Genomic DNA, 22,994 nt, shown 5'->3' with positions numbered 1-22,994 from the left:
ACATTTGACAACTTACTTCAAACAAGTGGCCACAAAAACCCAGCTATCTGCAAGGCAAATACTGCAAGCCTTTGGGATTCATGGCCTCATGCATTCTTCTAATTCCATATGCAATGCTGCATATGAGGAAACTACAGTGGTATCCCAAAAGCCTATGGTGTCAACATTCACAGGATCCGGAAGCAAGGATTCCTATCATACCTTGCCTACGCCTAGATTTCCTTTGGTGGGCAGAGGCCGGCCACCAAAACAGGGGACTACCATTCACATTCCCCCCTGCCAAACAAGTCTTAACAGACGCATCAGACTATGCATGGGGGGCTCACCTGGCAGGGAAGTGCATTCAGGGCAAATGGAACCCAAATCAAATGCACCTGCACATAAATCAAAAGGAAGTGTTAGTTGTACAGAAAGCTTTGACAGCCTTCAAGGACCACATTCTTCCAGTACAACGGTAAAGACGGACAACACCACTGTCGTGGTACATAAACAAGCAGGAGAGTACACATTCTTACCCCCTCTGCAGACTAGCCATGGCATTGTACAACACAGCCTTGAGCTACCAAGTGAATCTACAAGCTCAATTCCTGCCAGGAAAACTAAATACACTGGCGGACAGACTAAGCAGAAACCTCATGGACCCACACGAGTGGAAACTAGAACCAAGGATTTTCAACATGTTGACAAGCAAATGGGGAAGCCCAGATATAGACCTGTTTGCCTCCCCACAGAACCATCAACTGGACAAATATTGCAAAAGTATTCCCCACAAGCAAGCTTGGAAAGTGGATGCTCTATCCTTCAGCTGGAAAAACCTATCAGTTTATGCCTTTCCTCCTCTGCCTCTGCTCTCCAAGGTAGTACTAAAGATCAAACAGGACAAGCCAAGGATGATTTTAATTGCACCAGACTGACCTCGCCAACACTGGTACCCACTCTTGCGCAGTGTGTCACGCTTGGCTCCATGGCACCTGCCTCAGACTCCTTCCCTGTTGTCTCTGCAGGAGAACATGATTTCTGCACCCTCGGCTGCAAACCCTGAGCCTAGCAGCCATGCTAATTACCTAATCTCTCCTTTACCATCCCTCAGTAAATCAATGATGGATATCATTTTAAAACAAGGAGGCCTAGTACTAGAAAATCTTATGCTGCAAAATGGAAAAGATTATGTGCTTGGAACCAGTCTCAAGGAATGAACGCAGCAGTGCCCAATTTACCTCAGATTCTACAATATTTGACTGAGATGCTTCATAAGGGCTTGTCTTTTTCCTCCATCAAAATTCATTCCTCAGCCATTTCAGCTCATTATAGCACAGAGCCCTCCCCTCTTCTCTCACCCACTGGTCAAGCAGTTCCTCAGAGGGGCCAAAAATCTAAGGCCACCCAGGAGAGCTCCGTCAGCCTGGGATCTTAACGTTGTCTTGGAGAAACTCACTCTTCCTCCTTTCGAGTAAGCTGCTACTGCAGATTTAAAATTTCTTTCCTGGAAAACAGCTTTCCTTTTGGCAATCACTTCTGCAAGAAGGGTATCTGAATTGCAGGCCCTTGTGGCAGTGGAACCTTTCATCATCTTTCATGCAGACAGGGTGTCCCTCAGAACCAATCCCTCCTTCATGCCCAAGGTGGTATCCAGTGTGGCTCTTAATCAGTCCATTCATTTGCCTACCTTCTTTCCTAACCCACAGAACAAAGGGGAACGGATACTGCACTCTTTAAATGTGCACAGACAGCTTAGATTTTACTTGGACATGACTAAACCTCAAAGGAAATCTGAACAACTACTGGTGGCATTTGCTGCATGGACAGTGGGGAAAACTATTTCAAAACAAACCATTTGAAAATGGATAGGTCACTGCATTCATTTCTGCTATAAGCACCCTGGAAAACCTATCCCACAGAGCATCAGACCCCATTCAACCAGGGCTGCATCTACCGCTACAGCCTTTCTCAGGGGTGTCCCTACTAGGGACATCTTAGAAGCTGCTACCTGGAGTTCTGTACATACTTTCACCAAGCATTATAATTTGCCAATTTTCTCTAAATCCAGGGTGGGCTGGTTTTACCACTGCAGTCTTGCAGGGCCTTATAGCTGGTCCTAATTCTATTTAAATTTCTCCTCCCAACTTTAGCTTTGGGAATCTAGCCAAATGTAATGACTGCAACAGTGAAACACGAAGAACATAGTACAGTTGCATACACTTACCATAAATGTAGATGTTCGAGTGCATTCACTGTTGCAGTCCTGGTAACCCTCCCTCCAGCCCCCTTTTCTTCCTTTGGCTATACCTCTGCTCTCACTTACTATGCTCTAAAAGCTTTTTGGTGTATTTGCTTTTCTGTTGGAGGTATTTATAGATTTAATTGCTTCCCATTAGGGGGGCACCTGACATGTAGGGCAAGAAAAACTGAAGTAATGGCGTCGGCTGCATGTTTTATACCCCTGATGATCTGATGTCATGGAAGAAGGGACAGCAACCGACGCATGACCCAAGACTTTGTTAATCAGGCCGACTGAGGGCTACTGCAAGCAGATAACCCAAATGTAATGACTGTACAGTGAATACACTTGAACATCTACATTTATGGTAAGTGTACACAACTGTACTTTCCCCCTACTTCTCAGTCTAGTCAAGGGCAATCACTGCAAGTTACCCTACAAGGTGGACCTACTGACACAAGACAAAGGAACTCTCCTTCATCCACACTTGCAGATGTTATCCCTGATTTTGTGGGTGATAAACTTTTGATCCCCTTCAGACACCACTACTCAGAGGACGTGCTTTCAGTCCTGAGGGAGGCAAGGAAACCTACCACCAGAAAATCTTACCTAGCTAAGTGGGAAAGATTTACTAAGTGATGTCTGGACAAGGAAGGGAGCACTGTTCTGCGGATGCCCCCCCTTGTTCTCACTTGTGTCTCAACTGATTAAAAGTGGGCTTTCTTACTCTTCAGTGAAAGTACACCTTTCCACTATATAAGCTTGCTTGCCCTGGATCCTCCCTCGCTAGCCAGGCTCGACGTTAAGCTCATGTTCATCGTTTTACCCTGCTGCAGTCATCACACTTTGGTTATCCTGTCGTCAGGTGGTCCCGCAGTCGGCTGGAATTCCAAAGTCTTGGTCCAGCATCAGTTGCTGTCGCTTCTTTCCTGACGTCAGTGCGCCAGGTGTATATATATAATGCATCCAACGCCATTTTCTTCAGTCTTTCTTGCCACACGGTGCCCGAAGCAGAAGCAGTTTGCAAGTGCCGGTTGGCCGACTCCTGAGATCTTCTAAGTCAAATTTCAGATCTGAAGTCTTCAATAAAGCTAAGTACCCCGTTGGGGTAACTTTTCTTGCCTCAGACCGATGTCAGAAAAAGTTAACAATTGTATTTCTTGGGAAGCAAATACCTCATAAGGATTTTCATTCTTACTGCATACCTTGCCTAGGCCCAGACCACGACGTCACTGGTTGTCGTTTTTGTGCTAGGTTTAATAAGCGTACTATAAAAAGACACTTTGATTTCGCACGACATACTTCGGTAGAAAATTTAACTACACGATGCCGTCGGAGCAACCGACTACCGGCGTGCACAAAAAACGCAAGGATAAGGACAGGCAGCCTAGACCCAAGCCAGACTCCAAGGCCTCGGCTGGTCCGGTCTCCGGTTCACCAGTCTTCAGTGAGGCTCCGGCGCAGCCCCTGACTACCGCAGATCTGGAACCCAAGACCGCTTCGGAGCTTTTGGCGGAGACTACTAGGCCGACGCAGCCATTTTGTTTAGCCCCTACCGACGACACTGCTGAAAAAGATGTCGGTGCTGCAGAAACACCTTCGGTTTCTGAAGGCGTCTTCAGACCGACGACGCTCACCGTAAAAACGTATCCTAAGACTAAAACTCCTGTTAAACCTAAAAAGACTGCACTTCAGTCTCCAGTTCAAGGCCCCTTGCCTAAGAAACAGATGCTCAAAATGGCTGAAGATTTGATCTCTTTAATCAGGGGCTCCCAACCCCCACCCGACAAAAGGCCTAGACAAGAGGAAGATTATGCCTCCTCTGAACAAGTGTCTATTTCCTCAGGTTCCTCTGAGGACCAAGATTACTCCTTCTCCCCTTATGAAGATTCTGATGCTGAGGATTCTATTCCCTCAGCTTCTCCTCCTGAAGACTACTCCTTTGCGGAAACTTTACACACTATGAGGGAACATTTTCATTGGGAAGGTCAGGACTACTCTGACTCAAAGAAAAGGCTCAGAGTGTTTCTTTTACTCCCCCAGCACAGACCTCTTGCCATCCCCCCAGTTTTAGACATTGTGGATGATGTTTACTTAGAATCCAGTTTGAATCCAGATTCTCTACCTCCTGCTCCAGACAAACCTGACAGATACTATAGAGTGCCTGATTCCCACTAATTCCTTTATAAAAGCCCTGTTGTTGATCCAGAGACGATCTCCCAGGGTCCCAAAGGAGCTAAGGCTTCTATGGCAAAAAATCCTGTACCCTCTGAAAGGGACTCCAGAGCACTAGACAGGTGGGGGAAAAAGGTTTACACCTCAGCCACTCTAGCTATGAGGGCACTAAATTGCCAATTTCACATGCTAAAATATCAGCAATTTCTAATGTCTCAGTTAAAACAAAAAATGAGCACACTCCCTCAACAGTCTGAATTGAAAGAAATGCAGGATCTGTTGCATGCAGCTGAACAGGTGGGCAAACATACTTTACAATGTGGGTTTGATTCTTTGGAGACTTCCTGCAGAGCAGCTGTTACTAGGTCTGTTATACGTAGACATGCTACTAGGTCTGTTATACGTAGACATGCTTGGTTAAAGGAACAAACTCTGCCTGATCATGTTAAAGCAAAGCTTCTAGATGCTCCCTTACAGCAGGGTGTTCTTTTTGGAGTTAAAGCAGAAGAAGTCTTAAAGAAAATGGAGGATAAGGCAAAATCTATGCAGACAGTCAAAGATTTCCTACAGGTACAGCCCCCTTGCTTCAGCAGAAGTTGGCCAACAAAAAATTGGTCCTTTCCAGCTACTGACAGACCACAGAGGGGTAAATACAGACGTCCAAGAGGCAGAGGACAACCACAAGCCCAGTACAAACCTCGCCAATGGGGCACTGCAACACAGAAGGGAGGAGAAGATGGGTCCTAAACTACCAGAAGGCAAACTCAATGACTTGCACCTCATCTGGCCAAGCAACACTCTCTTGGCAGCCCCCCTGGGAGGAAAACTCACACTTTTTCCAGACAACTGGCACATTGTCACAAAGGACAAATGGATCCTAGACATAATTTCACGAGGATACAGATTCCATTTTCACACCTTGCCAATGAAAAGGGGAATGCCAAACCTGCCACAAAATCAATGGGCAGAGGCACACAAACAAATTACAGCTCTCATGGACATGAGAGCCATTCAACAGGTACCTACTCGAGAGCAAGGCCAAGGATTTTGCTCAAGACTCTTTCTAGTTCCCAGAAAGGACAGTGCCTGGAGACCAATTCTGGACCTTTCAATTCTAAACACCTTCTTACAAGTACCCAAATTCAAGATGCTAACACTACAGCAGCTTCTTCCCATGTTGGGCAAGAAAGCATGGCTAGTAGCGTTGGACCTCAAGGAGGCATACCTGCATGTCCCTATCAGACAAAGTTGCAGAAGATACCTCCGTTTCATTGCAGGTTCAACCCATTACCAATTCTCTGCACTGCCCTTTGGCTTATCTACTGCGCCCAGGGTCTTCACAAAATGCCTGGCACCAGTAATTGCATACTGCAGACAGAGGAATTCAAATATACCCATACCTGGATGACTGCCTCATCAAGCAGAAAGCAAGGACATCCTCTTACAACATCTGGCTTTTGTAAAACATCTTCTAAGTTGCCTGGGGTACACAGTAAACGAAAAGAAATCAAAACTAGTACCCTCACAAAATATGACATTCCTGGGTGCCAGCTTGAATACAACGGCCCAGAAGGCTTATCTGATGCCAGACAAACAACTACAACTGACTCAATATTTCAAAACAATGGCAACAAAGACCCAACTACCTGCAAGAAAAATTCTGCAGGCCTTGGGCTTCATGGCATCTTGCATACTACTAATACCATGTGCAAAGCTGCATATGAGGAAATTACAGTAGTACCTAAAAAGCATATGGTCTCAACACAGCCACAGCTTGGACACAATAACTCTCATTCCCTGCCTACAACAGGAGTTTCTATGGTGGTCACAGGCATGTCACCTCAACAAGGGTCAGCCTTTCACCTTGCCCCCAGCCAGGCAAACTATGACAACAGATGCATCGGACAACGCCTGGGGGGCACACATGGCAGGACAGTGCGTTCAAGGCATATGGACTGCAGATCAAAGGAATCTGCACATCAATCAAAAATAGATGCTAGCTGTACAGAATGCTCTGAACAGCCTTCAAGAATCTATTACATCCAGGACAACTTACAATAAGGACGGACAACACCACAGTAATGTGGTACTTAAACAAGGGGGTACACACTCCTACCCTCTATGCAGGCAAGCAATGACCTTGTGGAACACAGCTCTGGCTTACCAAGTTCAGTTACAAGCTCAGTTCCTGCCAGGAAAAAAGAACACATTGGCAGACAACCTCAGCAGAAACATCATGGATCCCCATGAGTGGAAACTGGATCCACAAGTCTTTGCAATGATAACTCAAAAATGGGCCTTCCAGACATAGACCTGTTTGCCAGTCCTCAAAACTATCATCTAACAAAATTTTGTACAAGGGCACTTCACCATCAGGCTTGGAAAGTGGACGCACTCTCATTCAGTTGGAAAAACCTGACAGTATATGCCTTCCCTCCATTGCCTCTCCTCACAAAGGTGCTTCTGAAAGTCAGAAAGGAGAGACCACGACTGATACTCATAGCCCCAGACTGGCCACGCCAGCACTGGTACCCACTATTGAGGAATATGGCCCAGGGCCCACCTTGGATTTTACCACAAATTGCCCATTTGCTCACACAGCAAAACAATCAGATTCTTCACAGCCATCTCAAAACCTTAAATCTGGCTGCATGGCAGATCACCTAAGCATCCAGCCAGCCCCTCTTTCCCAAGCAGTTATGGATGTTATTCTGGAAGCTAGGAGGCCCAGCACCAGGAAGGACTATTCAGACAAATGGAAAAGGTTTTGTGCCTGGAACCAAGCTAAAGGCCAAAACACACTTCAGCCTCACATGCCTCATATTCTACAGTATTTAACTGAGATGTTTCACAAAGGACTTTCTTTTTCTTCCATTAAAATCCATGCATCAGCTATTTCAGCCCACAACAACACGGATCCACCCTTATTTTCGCATCCACTTCTAAAGCAGTTCCTCAGAGGGGCAAAAAACATTAGGCCCCCCAGGAAAGCACCTACACCAACATGGAACCTCAATTTTGTTCTGGAAAAACTTGCGCTACCTCCCTTTGAGCCAGCTTTCTCTGCAGATCTACAGTTCCTATCATGGAAGACTGCCCTGCTGCTAGCAATAACTTCAGCTAGAAGAGTCTCAGAGCTGCAGGCACTAATGGCAGTGGAACCTTTCCTCATTTTCCATCAAGACAGAGTTTCTCTACGAACTAATCCTTCCTTCATGCCTAAGGTGGTTTCCAGTGTGGCTTTAAATCAAACCATCCACTTACCCACCTTCTTCCCAAATCCACAGAACAAAGGAGAAAGTCTCCTGCATTCCTTGGACATTCACAGGCAACTTCATTACTACTTGGATAATACTAAGGCTTTCAGAAAATCTGACCAGCTCTTTGTATCTTATGCTACAGCTTCACAAGAAAAGGCTATATCAAAGCAAACTATTTCCAAATGGATAGGACATTGCATTCGTTTTTGCTATACCCATCATGGAAAACCAGTTCCTGCTACCATTAGGCCTCACTCTACCAGGGCAACAGCTACATCTACAGCCTTCCTCAGGGGGGTTCCAACCAAGGAGATTTTGGAAGCTGCAACTTGGAGTTCAGTACACACCTTTACCAAACACTATCACTTACCACTTTACTCTAAGACTAGAGCTGGCTTCGCCACTGCAGTTCTGCAGGGCCTTCTAGCCTCCTCTAACCCTCTGTAACTCCTCCACCCATCCTTAGCTTTGGGATTCCAAGTGTGATGACTGCAGCAGAGTAGCACGATGAACATAGTACAGTTTTGTACCTACCATAAATGTAGATGTTCGAGTGTGCACCCTGCTGCAGTCCAGGTTACCCTCCCTCCATCCCCTCTGATCTAACTGGCTAAATCTCTACAATACCTTCCTGATGTATTTGCTTATAGCTGGAGGGATTTTGTGTTTGTGTACAAATTACTTAATTTGGTACTAATTACTGTCCACCTTTTTGGGGGCACCTGACATCTGGGGTAAGAAAAACTGAAGAAAATGGTGTCGGATGCATCTTATATACCCCTGGCGCACTGACGTCAGGGAAGAAGCGACAGCAACTGACGCCGGACCAAGACTTTGGAATTCCGTCCGACTGCGGGACCGCCTGACGACAGGATAACCCAAGTGTGATGACTGCAGCAGGGTGTACACTCGAACATCTACATTTATGGTAGGTACAAAACTGTACTTTCCTTAACAGGGTCTTACACATGAGGCTGCCAAAAAACCTATCCCTCCACCCTGAGACCTCAATTACATCCTGGAGAAGCTAAGCTAGCACCCTTTCGAACCAGCTGTATCTTCTTCCTTACAGATGTGTACTTGAAAAACCGTCCTTCTGGTGGCTATCACTTCAGCCAGACTGGTCTCAGAGGTGCAGTCCTTCCTTTATACCCAAGGTGGTCAGTGACTTGTCTCTAATCCAGTATATCCACTTACCCACTTTCTTTCTTTCCCCCACAAATGAAGGGGAGAGGATACTGCACTCCTTGGATGTGCACAGGCAACTTAGATTCTACCTGGACAAAACTAGAACCGTTAGGAAATCTAAGCAGCTCTTTGTCTCCTTTCACCCCAGGGCCATGGGCAAGGCAGTCTCCAAGCAAACCATCGAATCGTTGCTGAATCAGGAAAACTATTTGTCTCAGTTACACTCACCATGGAAAAGACCCTCCAGTGGAAGTAAAGGCCCATTCCACTAGGACGGTGGCCACCTCCAAGGCATTCATGAGAGGTCTGGACACTGCATCTATCATGGAAGCAGCAACTTGGTTCACTATTCAAACTTTCACCAAACATTACAAATTGGACCAAGTTTCCAGAGCTAGGACAGGATTCACCAGGGCCATCCTACAGGGCTTTGTAGAATCCTCTTCAGCATCCACCTCCCTTTCATGCAACTAAGCTGTGGTACTCTCCCATAACTGAAATACTGCAACATAGGAGTAGAAGGATGTAGAATAGTTGTGTAAAATCTTACCATAAACATAGATGTCCTTCTCTTCCATGTTGCAGTATTCCTTCCCACCCACCATTACCCCCTATACTTGCTCCTTTAGCCCCAACTAAGTCCTGGATCTTATTCATCTACTAAATAACACCAAGGCCCCACACCTGTCCCCACTGGCATCCCTCCTGCTGGGCCTTCCTCTCTACCTGCTGGCCTTCAAGTTCTGGGGATTGTGCGTGCAGACGTCACATTTAAGGCCCCTGGTTTATGGCACTACATGTGACGTCCCATGCAGCTGCAATAGCCAAGCTGAAGCTTTTGTATAGCAGCTGACGTACGAGTCGCCTGAGGGCAGGAAATCCCACAAATGGAATACTGCAACATGGAAGAGAAGGACATCTATGGTTATGGTAAGATTTTACACAACTATTCTTCCTTCTTGATTAGCTTTTATTGAAACAGTCTTTCCTTCATTTCAGTCTTAGATTTCTACTGTTGTATTGGCTCATTTGAATAAGTACTTGTTTTTTCTGATCCTTCCAGACTTTTTCATTTGACTTTATATATTCCTCCAGTGTCTCACTTATTTTAAACACCTCTGAATAAATGTTATTTTCCTTATAAATTAGTGGAAGCCATCACCTCTACCAGAATTGAAACCTAAACTGTTTTATCTGCAGCTGCACATCTCTTCCCTACCACAGATTTTTTTTGTAGTTTCTAGTTTTTCTTCTCTTACATTCACCAGATTTCTTCTTTGCTGATGTCCAGGTAATATAGTGACTGACTAACCAGTAACTGAATTTTACCCATATTGGTAGCTTTTGCTACCCCCCCACACACACACACACACACATTTTCTGTTGTCGTACTGGGAGAGCTCTAATCGACCTGTTGATCAGTATGTAGCCATCTTGGAGGCTTTTGTGCTTTCCCTTTCAGTTTTGTGGCAGAGAGGAGTGCTTCCCCTTTCCACATCTCATCATGTATTTCAGGGACTCGGTTGATTCACTCCTCTCAGCCCCCCTTTATGGCTATGTGGGATGTGGATTTGAGCTTCATTCCATAGGATGATTGTGTGAACTCTCCATAGGACTGGCCTAAGATGTTCCACCTTTTTAAGGTGTCAGATGGTCATGTTTATGATGCTTGTCCCACTTTCTTTCCCCCCTACCTTCTCTGACCTTCCAGATGAGACCTTAATGAGTGGTTTGGCACTATTTATGCGCCTTCCACTTGGATTTCAACTGAGTAAAGTTCATCATTTGGATGATAATGTACTTTATACTTTCATTTTGTTTTTTGAGGCCTCTCTGCTTGGTCTCGGTCTTCATTTATAATACCTGAGCAGTAATATCTCCTTAGTTGTCTTTGGGATTCAGGTCTGAGAGCCAGCTCCTGCTGGTTAAACAGCTCATTTGGGAGTGTTGCGTTTCTCATACTTTTTGTGGGAGTAGATCCATTTCCATCATTTTTTTTTTCTTGGTGGTGTTGGAATAGCTGTGTGGCCTAACTTTCCTTTCTAGTTGCTTTGCTTTTTTCTAGGGGTTACAGTAAATGAACTTGCAGATTAGAATTTACTTTTCTCCCACTTCGTTGGTTTATGTCTTCCTCTACTTTCATGCTTTCCTACAGAAGGTGGGTTGTTTTGGTCTCAGAATCCGTCTTTTTTTTTCCACTTTCTTCATCAGGGGTGCAAACTTTGGAACATTATGGAGCCCTTCGTTCCCAGGAAAAATGGAGCCTTTTTAGTTGTCCCTATGAGCTCGACTGTTCCTATTGGCTTGATGGAGTCGTGGTTTGTCTTCCTATCTTTTGCAAAGGAAGAGCTTGCAGCGACCAGTTTCACTTCTCAGATGGTGATCACTTACTTCAATGGCCCTGAATGAAGCCAGGTTTTTACTGTCTTGTAGGAGTATCTACCTCCAGCCATTGTTTGCTGCAGTGCTTGGCCGTCTTATTGGCTTGTGCATCCTTTCTCAGGCATTATAGTGATAGCTGCAAGTCTGGAAGTTCAATATCATCTGGACAGACTTTTCACTAGGCTTGGTTGCCTTCTTCCACCCTGATGGCATATTACTTTGGGTTCAACACATCAAGAAAAGATGAAAGGGCCATTGATGTTACATAAGATGTGTTACTACTGTTTTTTTTTTTTTTCATGTGCAAGGAAGACCCTTCATGATAGGTCTGAAATGTGTCTTTTCTTTCCCTGTGGTTGAGCAAGTCCTTCTGTAAAACATTGTTATTTAAATTGCTAGAATGGTAGTGCCAAGTGTTGATCGCTGTTTCTTGATTTCCAACAAGGTGTTTAGTTGTGGATAGGGCAAACTGGTGAGAACATGGATGTATTTACTTAAATGCATTTGTTGTTTGGTGTCACATTGTGCATGGTCATATGTCCATTCCTGGGCATTGGAACTCAGAAAAAGATATTTGCTAATGGATGATCAGCCTTACCATAGGACCCATATATCAACTCACCAAGTAAGAGCTCATCTGTGAGGAGGAACCTCTTTGGTAGGTTACAAAGACCTTCCTTCCATCCTACTTTGGTTGTACTACTCCTTCGTCCAGTGACCGCTGTTGAAGTTCGATTTAACCATTGCAGATCTGTTTCTTACTACTTTGTAACTGTAGGTGTTTGGTATCTACTGTTTTTCTTCATGATGTAGAGAAAGGGTGCTCTTTCATTGCTGGTTAGAGGATGGGTAACCTCAATCACTGGACTCACCGTACTAGTGAGGTTATGTTGCCTTGACATTTGCCTCTCTAGGTCACATATATATTTAGTTTCATTAGTCTTGTTGCCTATTTTCAAAGGAGACCCAAAGTGGTATTTATAATGACTAGGGGAAATTTGCTCAGGACACCGCAGAAGTTCCCTTATAAAGAAATGAAAGATTGTATGTTGTAGTCTGTTGACATAAACAAATGTCTTTCAATTTTTTCTTTGATAAGTGCCATGGGATCTTTCCACATACACTTGATCTTTTGCCCACTCAGGTTTAATGGTTCATCTGGATGATGGACTCAAAAGAATGCAACACCCACTCCCGATGTTGCATTGTAATTTCAGTACTAGAAAATGAATCTGTCATTTGTTGTGGGACTAAGAACCATCAGTTTTCTGTTCTTCCATCATCAAAGCAGTGTGCTGCCTGTTGAGCAAATAACACATGCTCTTAATGCAAACGCTTCAGAGAAAAAAATACCACATTGGAACAGAAGAAATGATGAAACATAATCAAATTGTGGGCCTAGCAAGGAATGGTCCATTCACATTTCAGCTGATAATGTAGGCATATCTATTATTTTTATAGTTTCCTGTTTTCGTTTTTCTTTAGATATGTTATTTGATGGCAAGTGGACACCAGGAAAATGTTCAGTCAATGTAAAGTATAATTGCATGCATGAGTATATTTGCTGATTTAAATCAAGCCTGTAAACTCTCCTAAAAATGTTGAGACCCTCTTGTGCTTCTGAGCCTTTAAATCAGCAAAGCTTATATTTGCAGAGTCTCACAAATTGCTTAATATTTGAGGTTCTTTTCTTAAAAAATAATAGTAGTGTTTTGTATACATACATACATACATACACACGCTTTCTATGGTTTTCACTTTCAGGAGGGTGAAGCTGCTGCAGCCAGTGGGGGAACATCAGATGACGAGGAGAAAGCATGGGACAGTGATGGTAGTAGTTCCAGGTAAATGCTACTAATTGCAGCATTCTTTTTTAAAGAACTTGTCATCTTGGTATGGAAACAGGACTATTCTTTGGGTTGTACATGTAGTGAAATCTGTCTGATTTCCCGATGTGATTTGCTTCAACTGTTTAATATTCTGTAGTTTTTATACCTCCAAAGAAAAATTTAATGCATTAAAATATTCTGCTGTAAAGATGCCCTTCTTTCTTATTTGCTTATTCAAGAGTTTCCTGCAGGGAAAGTTTCTCTCATTGTTATGTATAATATGTGAGACGCACGGTATGTTATCAGTGGCTGAAGGGGTAAGCCTTCTATTGTTTTCTCTTTACCACAAAGTCTTTTTTGTTGGTCATCAGCGCTCACCCAAATTTAAACCCACTTTTCATTTTGTACTAATGAAGGAAACATTGCCATTCCTTACAGCCTTGCTGTTCCTGCATTTGACAAATAGTGGCATTTTTCATTTTTTTATTCTTGCATTTCACTGTTGCACTCCTGACTTATGAGGATTTCCTGCCGCGTAAGCCCTTGGTCGACCCGACTACCACAGTAAAAATCTCCCTCCTCCTTAGGCTAGCAGACGTCCTATCCAATGTCAGTATGCTTGAGTATATAATGAGCCAGCCAGCGCCATGACATCAGTCTTTTTTTGCCATCGGAGCCCAAAGCAGCATTTCAGTGCATCGGTCAAGTGTGCACCAGAGAGAAGTCATCTAAAAGCTAAGTTCCCCATTGGAGAATTTTTTTTTTCTTGCTTTAACCCCTGTCAGATGAGGTTAACAGTTGTCTCCGCTGTGGTGAGAAAATCCCACACTGAGACTTCCACACGCTGTGTCACCTGTCTAGGCCCTGATTACAACGTTCCTAATTGTTGTTTCTGCGCCTGTTTCAGCTCAAGGACTATCACGCATAGGGCCGAGATCTTAGCTAGGCATATTAGTCTGCCATCTGCTTCGCATCATCCGATGGCATCCACTGGTTGCCCCAAGTTTGAGCTTCCTAAGCGTAGGAAGGATAAGGAAAAAAGCACCAAGCTTAGGGCTTTTGCTGACAAGCATTCTCCATCTGACAGTCCCCCAAGGCTTATTAGCACTGAGGAAGGTGAGGTGCTTTCACAGCTTTCCTCTGCGACTGAGGTGGTGGTGTAGGCCTTTGTTAAGATCCATCTGGAGTCCGACATGCTGTCGGGTCCCTCATCTTCTGCACAGGCCTTGACTTTTAGTTTTTTGATAGAGTCCGGGGTCGCTCATCTGACCTCGGCTTCAAACGTCCAATCTTTTACTGGCAAAGTCCCTTTCTGGCATCAGCCTGCACCAGCTCATTATTACAGAGAGACTGGTATTACGATTGCGGACGTACCTAGGCCCAAGGCCAGAGCTGCCTCTAAGAAGGGTTCTATATCAGGCCCTATGCCTAGGCCTGCTGGCTGCCATGCACAGGGGTATCAGCAGGACCTGGTGAGGTTAGCTGAAGACCTTATTTCTATAGTCAGAGCTAGGCCAACCCCCTTTGGAGTCTTCTTTAGGGAAAAGGAAGAGGGATCCTACCCCAGACGTTTTCTCTGAGCTTTCTGATTCTGATGAGGATTCTGACCAAGAGGAGTCTTGTCTTTGAGGAGGGACCCTTCCTTACTTCTTTTGAAGATTCAGACTCTGAATAGAACCTGGCTTCAGCTTTGCCTCTTGAAGACATCACTTTTGGAAAAACTCTCCATACCATAAGGGAACATTTCCAGTGTGAGGCCAAGGAGTAACCACAATCAAAAAAAGAGGGCTAGGGAGTTCCTTGACCTGCCAGAACGCAAACCTTTGGCTATTCATCCTGTGTTATAAGTTGAAGGGGATATTTTTATGGATTCTTCTTTGAATCTAGATTCTCCTCCTCCAGCCTCTTGAAAACCAGACAGGTTTTACAGGGTGCTGGACTCACATAAATACCTCTTCAAGAATCCTTCTGCTGATCCAGAGGTTGTCACTCTAGAGCCTAAGGGAATAAGGGCCAATTGTTCAAAAAATTCTTTACCTGCTAACAAAGAAAGCAGGACCCTTGCTAGGTTCAGTAAAAAAGTTTACACTTCTGCTACCCTAGCCAGCCATGAGGGCCCTTAAAAGCCAGTTTCATATGATCAAATACCAACAAATTATTTTAGATCAAATGAAGCAAAAGATGTCTTCCCTGGAGGATAAGAACATTTCCAAGGAATTATTGGATCTTTGCCATTCTAGCTCCCAGGAGACTAGATAGTCGCTACACTGCGGCTATGATGCTATGGAGGCCTCCAGACGAGCTGCAGTCTCTAGTTCTATCATTAGAAGGCATGCTTGGTTTAGGGAGCAGACCATCACAGACCATGTCAAGTCCAGCCTTCCGGATGCACTCCTGGACAAGGACTTCCTCTTTGGACTAAAGGCTGAAGCTGTGCTCAAAAAGATGGAAGGGTTGAGTTGGGTGCAAAAAGATGGAAGAGCTGAGGCTGTGCTCAAAATGATGGAAGATTAACAGTCTGCATAGATTTTGCTTTAAGACTTCTCCAAGTTCAGCTTCCTAGGTTTAGTAGGAATTTTCCCAGTAAACAATGGTCCTTTCTCTCTCAGTTCAAAAGCAGGCAAAGGAAACACCTTAAAGACAGCACCAAACACAAAGGCCAAGGCAGTGGTCCTGAGAAACACCCAGGCAGATTAGTTGTAGGCCACAGGGCCCTGGAATAGAGCAGCAATAACTCTTCCATTCTCCTCTCCTTGCCCACCACTCCCTCCCGAAAAAGATAGGAGGAAGACTGTGAGAATGGCTATCCCTCCTCGAAGAAAATTGGTCCCTCATCACTTCAGATAAGTGGGTTCGGAATATTATCTCAAATGGCTACAGGCTTACTTTCAAAGAGCCATTAAGATACTCTGGTTGCCCAGATATTTCATAAAATCAAAAAGCAGAGGCCCTTTCTTAAATTGTCAGTCTGTGTTCACAGGTCTCATTGGAACCAGTCTCAGAACACCAAAAAGGAAAGGGGTTCTACTCCAGGTTAATTCTGGTTCCCAAAAAGGGGTGCCCTTTTCTAGACCTTTCCACCCTCAATCAGTCCCTGCTGGTGCCAAAGTTCAGAATGTTGACTCTTCAAAAACTTATACACATGATAGCTCCTCAGGCCTCAATGGTCACACTGGATGTAAAGATGCTTGCTTGCACATTCTTATAGAGGAATCATGCAAAAGATTTGTACATTTCAGAGCAGGTACCAGTCACTTTCAGTTGTCTGCACTGCCTTTTGGCTAGTCTATTGCTCCCACAGTTTTCACAAAATGCCTAGCCTCTGTGATAACCTTCTGCAGAACAAGAGGGGTCCAAATTTATCCTTATCTAGATGACTGCCTTATTCAAGCCATGAGTCTGTCAAACCTCCTCAGTGATCTGGCCTTTACTCGGAACCTTCTCACCTCCTTGGGGTTCACCATAAATATATGCAAATCCAACACATACCCATCCATCGGGATAGTTTTCCTGGGAGCTGTTCGGGATTCTTCGCTTCAAAAGGCCTTTGAAAAGGTCTCCTTTCTGACTCGGTACTTCCAAAACATTTTGCAGAGACAATGCCTGTTAGCTAGGGAATTCCACAGAGCATTTGGCTACATGGTATCTTGTAGCCTCATGATTCCTCTGGCCAGGCTACATATGAGTAAACTCCAGTGGTACCTCAAGAATCAGTGGTGCCAACACTCGCACTCCCAGGCAACCAAAATTCAGCTGATCCCTTGTTTCAAGGAGGAATTTGCATGGTGAGCACAGGCTTGTGCCCAGAACCTGGGTCTTCCTTTCAGGTTCACCCCTCAGGGTCAAAATTTTAGCACAGACACTTCTGAAGCTGCCTGGAGGGCTCATTTCCAACACCTTCAATCACAAGGCATATGGAAAATTCAGGTCAAAGACAAGCACGTAAACTGGAAAGAAATAACACCACAGTCGCATGGTACATAAACAAGGAGGCACTCATTCTTACCCTCTGTGTCGACTAGCTTTGCAGATCTGGGAGACAGCTCACTCTCTGGCGTTACACCTCATGGCGCAATACCTTCTAGGTGCTCAAAACAGTCTAGCAGATCACCTCAGCAGGACCTTATTGGATCCCTATGAATGACATCTGCATTGGGAAACATTTCTCAGCGGAGTTCAGAAATGGGAACCTCACAGATAGACGTCTTTGCCACCAAAGAAAATGCTCAACTGAAAAAAATTCTGTTCCAAGAGCAAACTGCTCACAGCCTGGAAGACAGATCCTTCTTCCTTCTTTTGGACTCACATTTTCCTTTATGTGCCCCCCCCCCCACCACCACCACCACCACATCTTTTTCCTCAGGTCCTCCTAAAACTCAGGGAAAAGGACCCGAGAGTCATTCTGATAGCCCCGGACTGGCCCAGGAAGCTCTGATATCCTCTACTACTAAGTTTAACCAATGAAAATCCGTGGCGGTTACCTCAGAGAGTGGACCTTCTGACTCGGGACAAGGGGAGGTTTGTGCATCCCAATCTGCAGACTGTCAGTCTCACAGCCTGTATAATCCCTCAGCATCCACCTCTGAGCATGCCCTAAGCAAACAAGTTCAAAGCATTCTCAAAGAGGGCAGAAGGCCTAGTACTAGGAAATGATACTCAGCCAAGTAGAAAAGATTCTCCATCTGGTGCCAGCAGCAAGGCCTCAATCCTAATTCAGCCAGTATCTGTGCCATTTTAGCTTAACTGGCTACCCTGGTTGATAGAGGCCTATCCTTTTCTTCCATCAAAATTCACTCCTCTGCCATATCAGCCTACATCGCTAATCTTCTTTCTATCTTTTCACACACTCCCGCTGAAATACTTCCTTAGGGGAGTGAACCACATCAGACTTCCCAGGAAACAATCCACACCTCCATGGGACCTCAGTTGTGTTCTGGAAAAAATGACCCTACCCCCTTTGAACTGACAGCTTCTGCTGACCTAAAATTTTTAACTTGGAAGACTGCCCTGTTACTGGATATCGCCTGAGCTAGGAGGGTCTCAGAGCTGCAAGCTCTCATGGCAGTGGAACCATTTTACATATTCCACCCATACAGAGTATCCCTCAGGATTAACCCATCGTTTATTCCCAAAGTGGTCATGTACACATCCTTGAATCAAGCCATACACCTGCTCACCTTCTTCCCCAGTCCTCAGAATCAGGGGGAGAGAGTCCTTCATTCCTTGGATGTGCATAGACAGCTTCTCTACTATCTTGACAGAAATAATTTTTTCAGAAAATTAAACCAACTCTTTTTGTCCTTGGCCACTGGCTGTGAAGGGAATCCGGTTTCCAAACAGACTATTTTCCAGTGGATCTCTCACTGTATTTCCTTTTGTTACAGCCACCATGGTAAACAGACACCTGAAGCTGTCAGGAGTCACTCTACTAGAGCCATTGCTACCTCTGTTACCTTCTGGAAAGGAGTACCTACCAAGGGCATTTTGGAAGCTGCTGCCTGGTCATCTGTGCATACCTTTACCAAACACTACCACTTATCAGCCTTCTCCAAGACTAGAGCAGGATTCACTACTGCCATCCTACAAGGTGTGCTCTCCTCTCCATAATCTTCCTTCCACACTCTTCTCAGCTTTGGGAATCATCTCACAAGTCAAGAGTACAACAAGGAAACATGATGACCATAGTACAGTTGTGTGCAGTTACCATAAATATAGATGTTTGAGTGTATTCACTGTTGCACTCGTCTTTCCTACCCTCCTTCCTCCTTTGCCTCTAATAGTCTGTTTCCATCTTCTTCCCAAGCCTGTGGATCCCCTGAGTGTTCTTCCTACCTGCCCTAGTTTCTGTCTTAGACCCTTGTTTATGGTTCATCCTGGGGGCTCCTAGTTTCTGGGGGGGAGGCTGATGTCATGGCTCCCTACATACCCAAACATACTGACGTCAGATAAGACATCTGCCAGCTTAAGGAGGGAGATTTTTGCTCTGATAGTCGGGCTGGCCTTTGGCTTACATGGCAGGAAATCCCCACAACTCAGGACTGCAACAGTGAATGCACACAGACATCTACATTTATGGTAAGTGTACACAACTTTACTTTTCTGAAACAGCCCAATTGTATGTGCAGATTCTGAGCTCACTCTCTACTCATGAGCACTTGAGCTCCTACTTGTGGTGTTGCAGCAGGTAATGAAGAATCCATAAGAGAGATACCCCTGACTTCCATCTTGCTGGAGTTCATTGGGGGGGGGGGTATAGTTACCACCCATCATCCAGTCTGTAATCAGGAGCTTGCTGGTGGTCAGGTTGATCCCAGTGAGCTGTCTCTGGAGTCATCAGGCTGTTGATTGGGGTACTGTGTATCAGGATCTCATCTGCTAGTGTTGCTGTAGACCCAATAGGCTCTGATGCCCAATGTCAATGGAAGGGGCAGTTGACCTTTCCATCTGAAGTACTTTACTTCATTTGTTCTTCAACCTGTGGGCCTTCAGATCCACATCGAATCTGACACGGCCACATTTTCCAGCTGTGTCTTCGAGCTCCATGCTCCTCCCCTTACCCATAACCCCCCCCCCCCCCCAGATCTCGTTTGCCGCCTGAGAGGAAGCAGCGTGGTCCGAGCTCCATTGTGACAGTGGTGTTCTTTAAAAAGTAGTATTTAACTTTTTTTGGCTTTTTCTACCTATATGTTTCACTCCTAACCTATCTATACCTTTCCGGGGTTCTTCGTAGCTATTTTCTTGTAGGCTTTTCTATCTTCCTCCCCTCTTTTTTTTTCCCCCATGGTGTGTGTGTGTTTATTTTGGGCCGGCTGAAGCATGGCGGACGCCCCAAAGCCTGGTTTCAAAAGGTGCACAGAGTGTGGCCATAAGCTTTCCCCGGCAGATGCCCAGACTCTGTGCGTGGTTTGTTTGAGGGTGGCTCACCTCCAATCCCCCTGTCATATTTGCTCTGGGTTTAACCCAGAGCACTTAAGGATATGTGGGACAAACTGATTGTTAAGGGCCTGTTGCCCTCCTCCGCTGGGAAAGAGGTCCCACCTTCACCTGCTAAGAAAGCAGTGGCTGCTGCTTCGTCTTCCCTTTCCTCTGCCTCTGGGACTCATCCTCCCGCCAAGAGGCCCGGGGAAGGGGATAAAGTCAAGAAGGACCGACCTTGCAAGCGCTCCCTTGACCGCTCGTCGGAGACCAGCCCCCCGCCAAAGGTGAAGCCTGTTTCCAGGCCTGTTACACCTCGGCTCAGGTCCCCAAGGTTCTCCCTTGAGCCCGAGGTTCAAGTTAGCCGGTCACCCCCTAGGCCCTCTTCTGGCCCACTTCGGTGGCATTCTCCTGTTCTACCCGGAGCCTATCTGAAATGGAGATGGAAAAGATGATGCAGAGGTTTATCCGCACCTCAAATCCAGATGGGGGTTTTGCCACGGCCTTCTCCCACGAGAGCAGGCGCCTTCCAGTCAGTGTTTAGACCTGTCACTCCTCCTCCGATCTGACTTGCAGTTTCGGAGTTGGATCCGAGAACGGTTGGAGTCGAGGGGTCAGCGCCGATGGGACCCTGTACCTCTACGCAGGCCGGTGCCTTGAGTGTGTTGGATCCGAGCTGTCTGTGCCATAGCCTCGGGGTCAGATCTGAGGGAGTGCTCTTTGCTCCGAGCTTGTCAGAGAGAAGCATTCCCCTCAGCGTCTCTGCTCTGACACCCTGGTCAGATCAGGGGGAGCAGCTTCCTCTAGGTCAGCCCAGGAGGTCCGTTCCCCCTCGACATTTGAAGTGGTGGAGAGGGTTCTTGCAGGGTCGAGACTATTTTGTCTTCGGAGTCCGTCCAGACCCCCCTGGCCTTGAGTGCAGGCCTGACTGTCTTGCCCTCTCAGGAACAGCCAATAACAGTAGTGACCCAGGATGTTCTGGCCTTGGGACAACCCGCTGGCGAGACCTCCCCAGATAGCCCCCCCCCCTGCAAGCATACATGTGAAAGGAGGCACTTGGATTCTTCCTCTTGAATCCCTCACCAAAGACACAGACCTGGATGGAGGGGAAGGTTCCCCAAGATCATCCTCCAAGGATGTCTCCTTTGGAGACATCATTGAGATCCTCCGCCAAAGAGGGGGGTGGTCCACCCCAAAACCAACCTCTGACGAGTCTGTGTTTCTGGAGGCATTCAGCTTGGGCCTGTCTACCTCTTCGATGTCCCCTCCTGCTGATCCACTTGTGGATTTGATAACATGTAGGGCATGGAAGGAGCCAGACACCGTAGAGCCAATACCCAAGCGCCCGAACAAGATTTTAAGCCCTCCCGCGGACAAATTACACTGGCACAATGGGTCCCCTGTAGATGCTATGCTGATGGCGGTGGCCACCAAGAAGGAACTCGCCCAGGAAAGTTCATGATCCATCCGCCTGACCAAGAATCGAGAACGTTGGATCGTTTTGGGAAGTGAGTTTATGCTTCAGCGACCTTCTGCATGAGGGCGCTGAACTACATGGCGTACGTTCTTCGACTCCAGAGCGGTCTGGTCAAGGAAGTCACTGAGTCAACCCTAGGGTCCATGTCGGCAGAAGACAGGAAGACATTCGATGCACAAATGGCCACCCTAAAATCTGTAGCCAACATGTCTATGCATTTGCTCTACCATGCCATAGAGGGAGCTGCACGGGCGGCGGGGTCAGGCGTTGCCATGCGGCGTCATGCCTGGCTCTGCTTATGTCAGTTCTCGGAGCCCTTCAAGGCGTCTTTTTCCACTGCCCCTTATGATGGTTCTTCCCTTTGGTCCAGAGCAAGAAGGACGGGAAGACCATGTCTGCCGTCGGGGTCTGCTTCTCACCATCTCAAAGGTCCTTTTCCAGAAACCAGCGAGGCCAGAAGATGTGGTTCCGCAAGTCTCCGGCATTTTCCGGGACTGTCATGACTCGCTTTCCCCCAGAGGCAGAGGGGGTCCTAGGAATTTCAGGTCCCAAAGACCTTTTTCGGATAAACCCAGACAGCACCCCTGACGGGTTGCACGGCTGTCCATCTTTGGAGGCAGTCGGGGGTCATCTGTCACTTCACACCCACTAGCATGGGAGTTCATCACTACAGATCAGTGGGTTCTGCGAGTCTTATCAAGAGGATATTTCGTATCCTTCAAGGATTTTCCCCCATCCAACAAAGCCCTCCCGGACGTCCCACCCATGCAGCGGGAGGAAGTAGCAATACAGGTAGACTCGCTGCTAAGAAAACGAGTCATCCAACCGGTCCCTCCAGACCAATCCAGATCCAGGGTTTATTCCAGGTTCTTTTTAGTGCCAGAAAAGATGGAGGACCTAAGACCAGTATTGGATCTGTCCCAACTGAACCTGTCAGTAACCAAGACAAAATTCCGGATGGTCATGATTCATTTTATCCTGCCTTATCTGCGGGACAGAGACTGGATATGCTCGATCACCCTTCAGGACGCGTACTATCACATCAAGATGCACAGGCGCACCCGGAGGTTCCTTCCCTTCTGGCTGGGAGCCAGTCATTACCAATTTCGAGCCCTCCTTTGGTCTCATCACAGCCCTCCGGGTGTTTACCATGTTAATGGCAGTAGTAGCAGCTCACCTGAGGCTTCAGGGCATTCCGGTCTTTCTGTACCTGGACGATTGGCTCTTTACCTCCCCCTCAGAGCATCTACTATGTCAGGCCAGGGACTCCTTCCTTCAGCTAGCCAACAAGTTGGGCATTACGATCAGTATGAACAAGTCTCTTCTTCACCTGGTTCAAATTCTAGATATTATTGGAGCACGGCTGGACACAATACAATCGAAGGTGTTCCTCACCTCAGACTGAATACGCAGCTTGAGGTTACATGTATTACAAATTCTTCAGACCTATTTACCAACAGCCGAAGCAGTGTTAAGAGCTCTAGGTTCTATGGTGGCCACGATAAATCTTTTCCCCATGGCGCACCTTCATATGAGGGTACTGCAGTGGA

The 22,994-nt window shown here is 46.1% G+C and overlaps 1 protein-coding gene across 1 annotated transcript in view; it reads left to right on the top strand.

Moving 5' to 3' along the window:
- The window catches only part of LOC122814218 (pleckstrin homology domain interacting protein), a 2,625,611-nt gene that overhangs the window by 1,419,210 nt on the left and 1,183,407 nt on the right, over nucleotides 1-22,994 (top strand). The window contains 1 exon segment of the mRNA XM_044086823.1: nucleotides 12,988-13,067. Within this exon segment, the coding sequence (XP_043942758.1) occupies nucleotides 12,988-13,067 (80 nt within the window).

This window comes from Protopterus annectens, chromosome 1.part1, assembly GCF_019279795.1.
Source record: "Protopterus annectens isolate FY-2018-M chromosome 1.part1, PAN1.0, whole genome shotgun sequence".
Lineage (NCBI taxonomy): Eukaryota > Metazoa > Chordata > Ceratodontiformes > Protopteridae > Protopterus > Protopterus annectens.
Note: the sequence above shows the minus strand (reverse complement) of the source record. Positions and strands in the feature narration are given on the sequence as shown.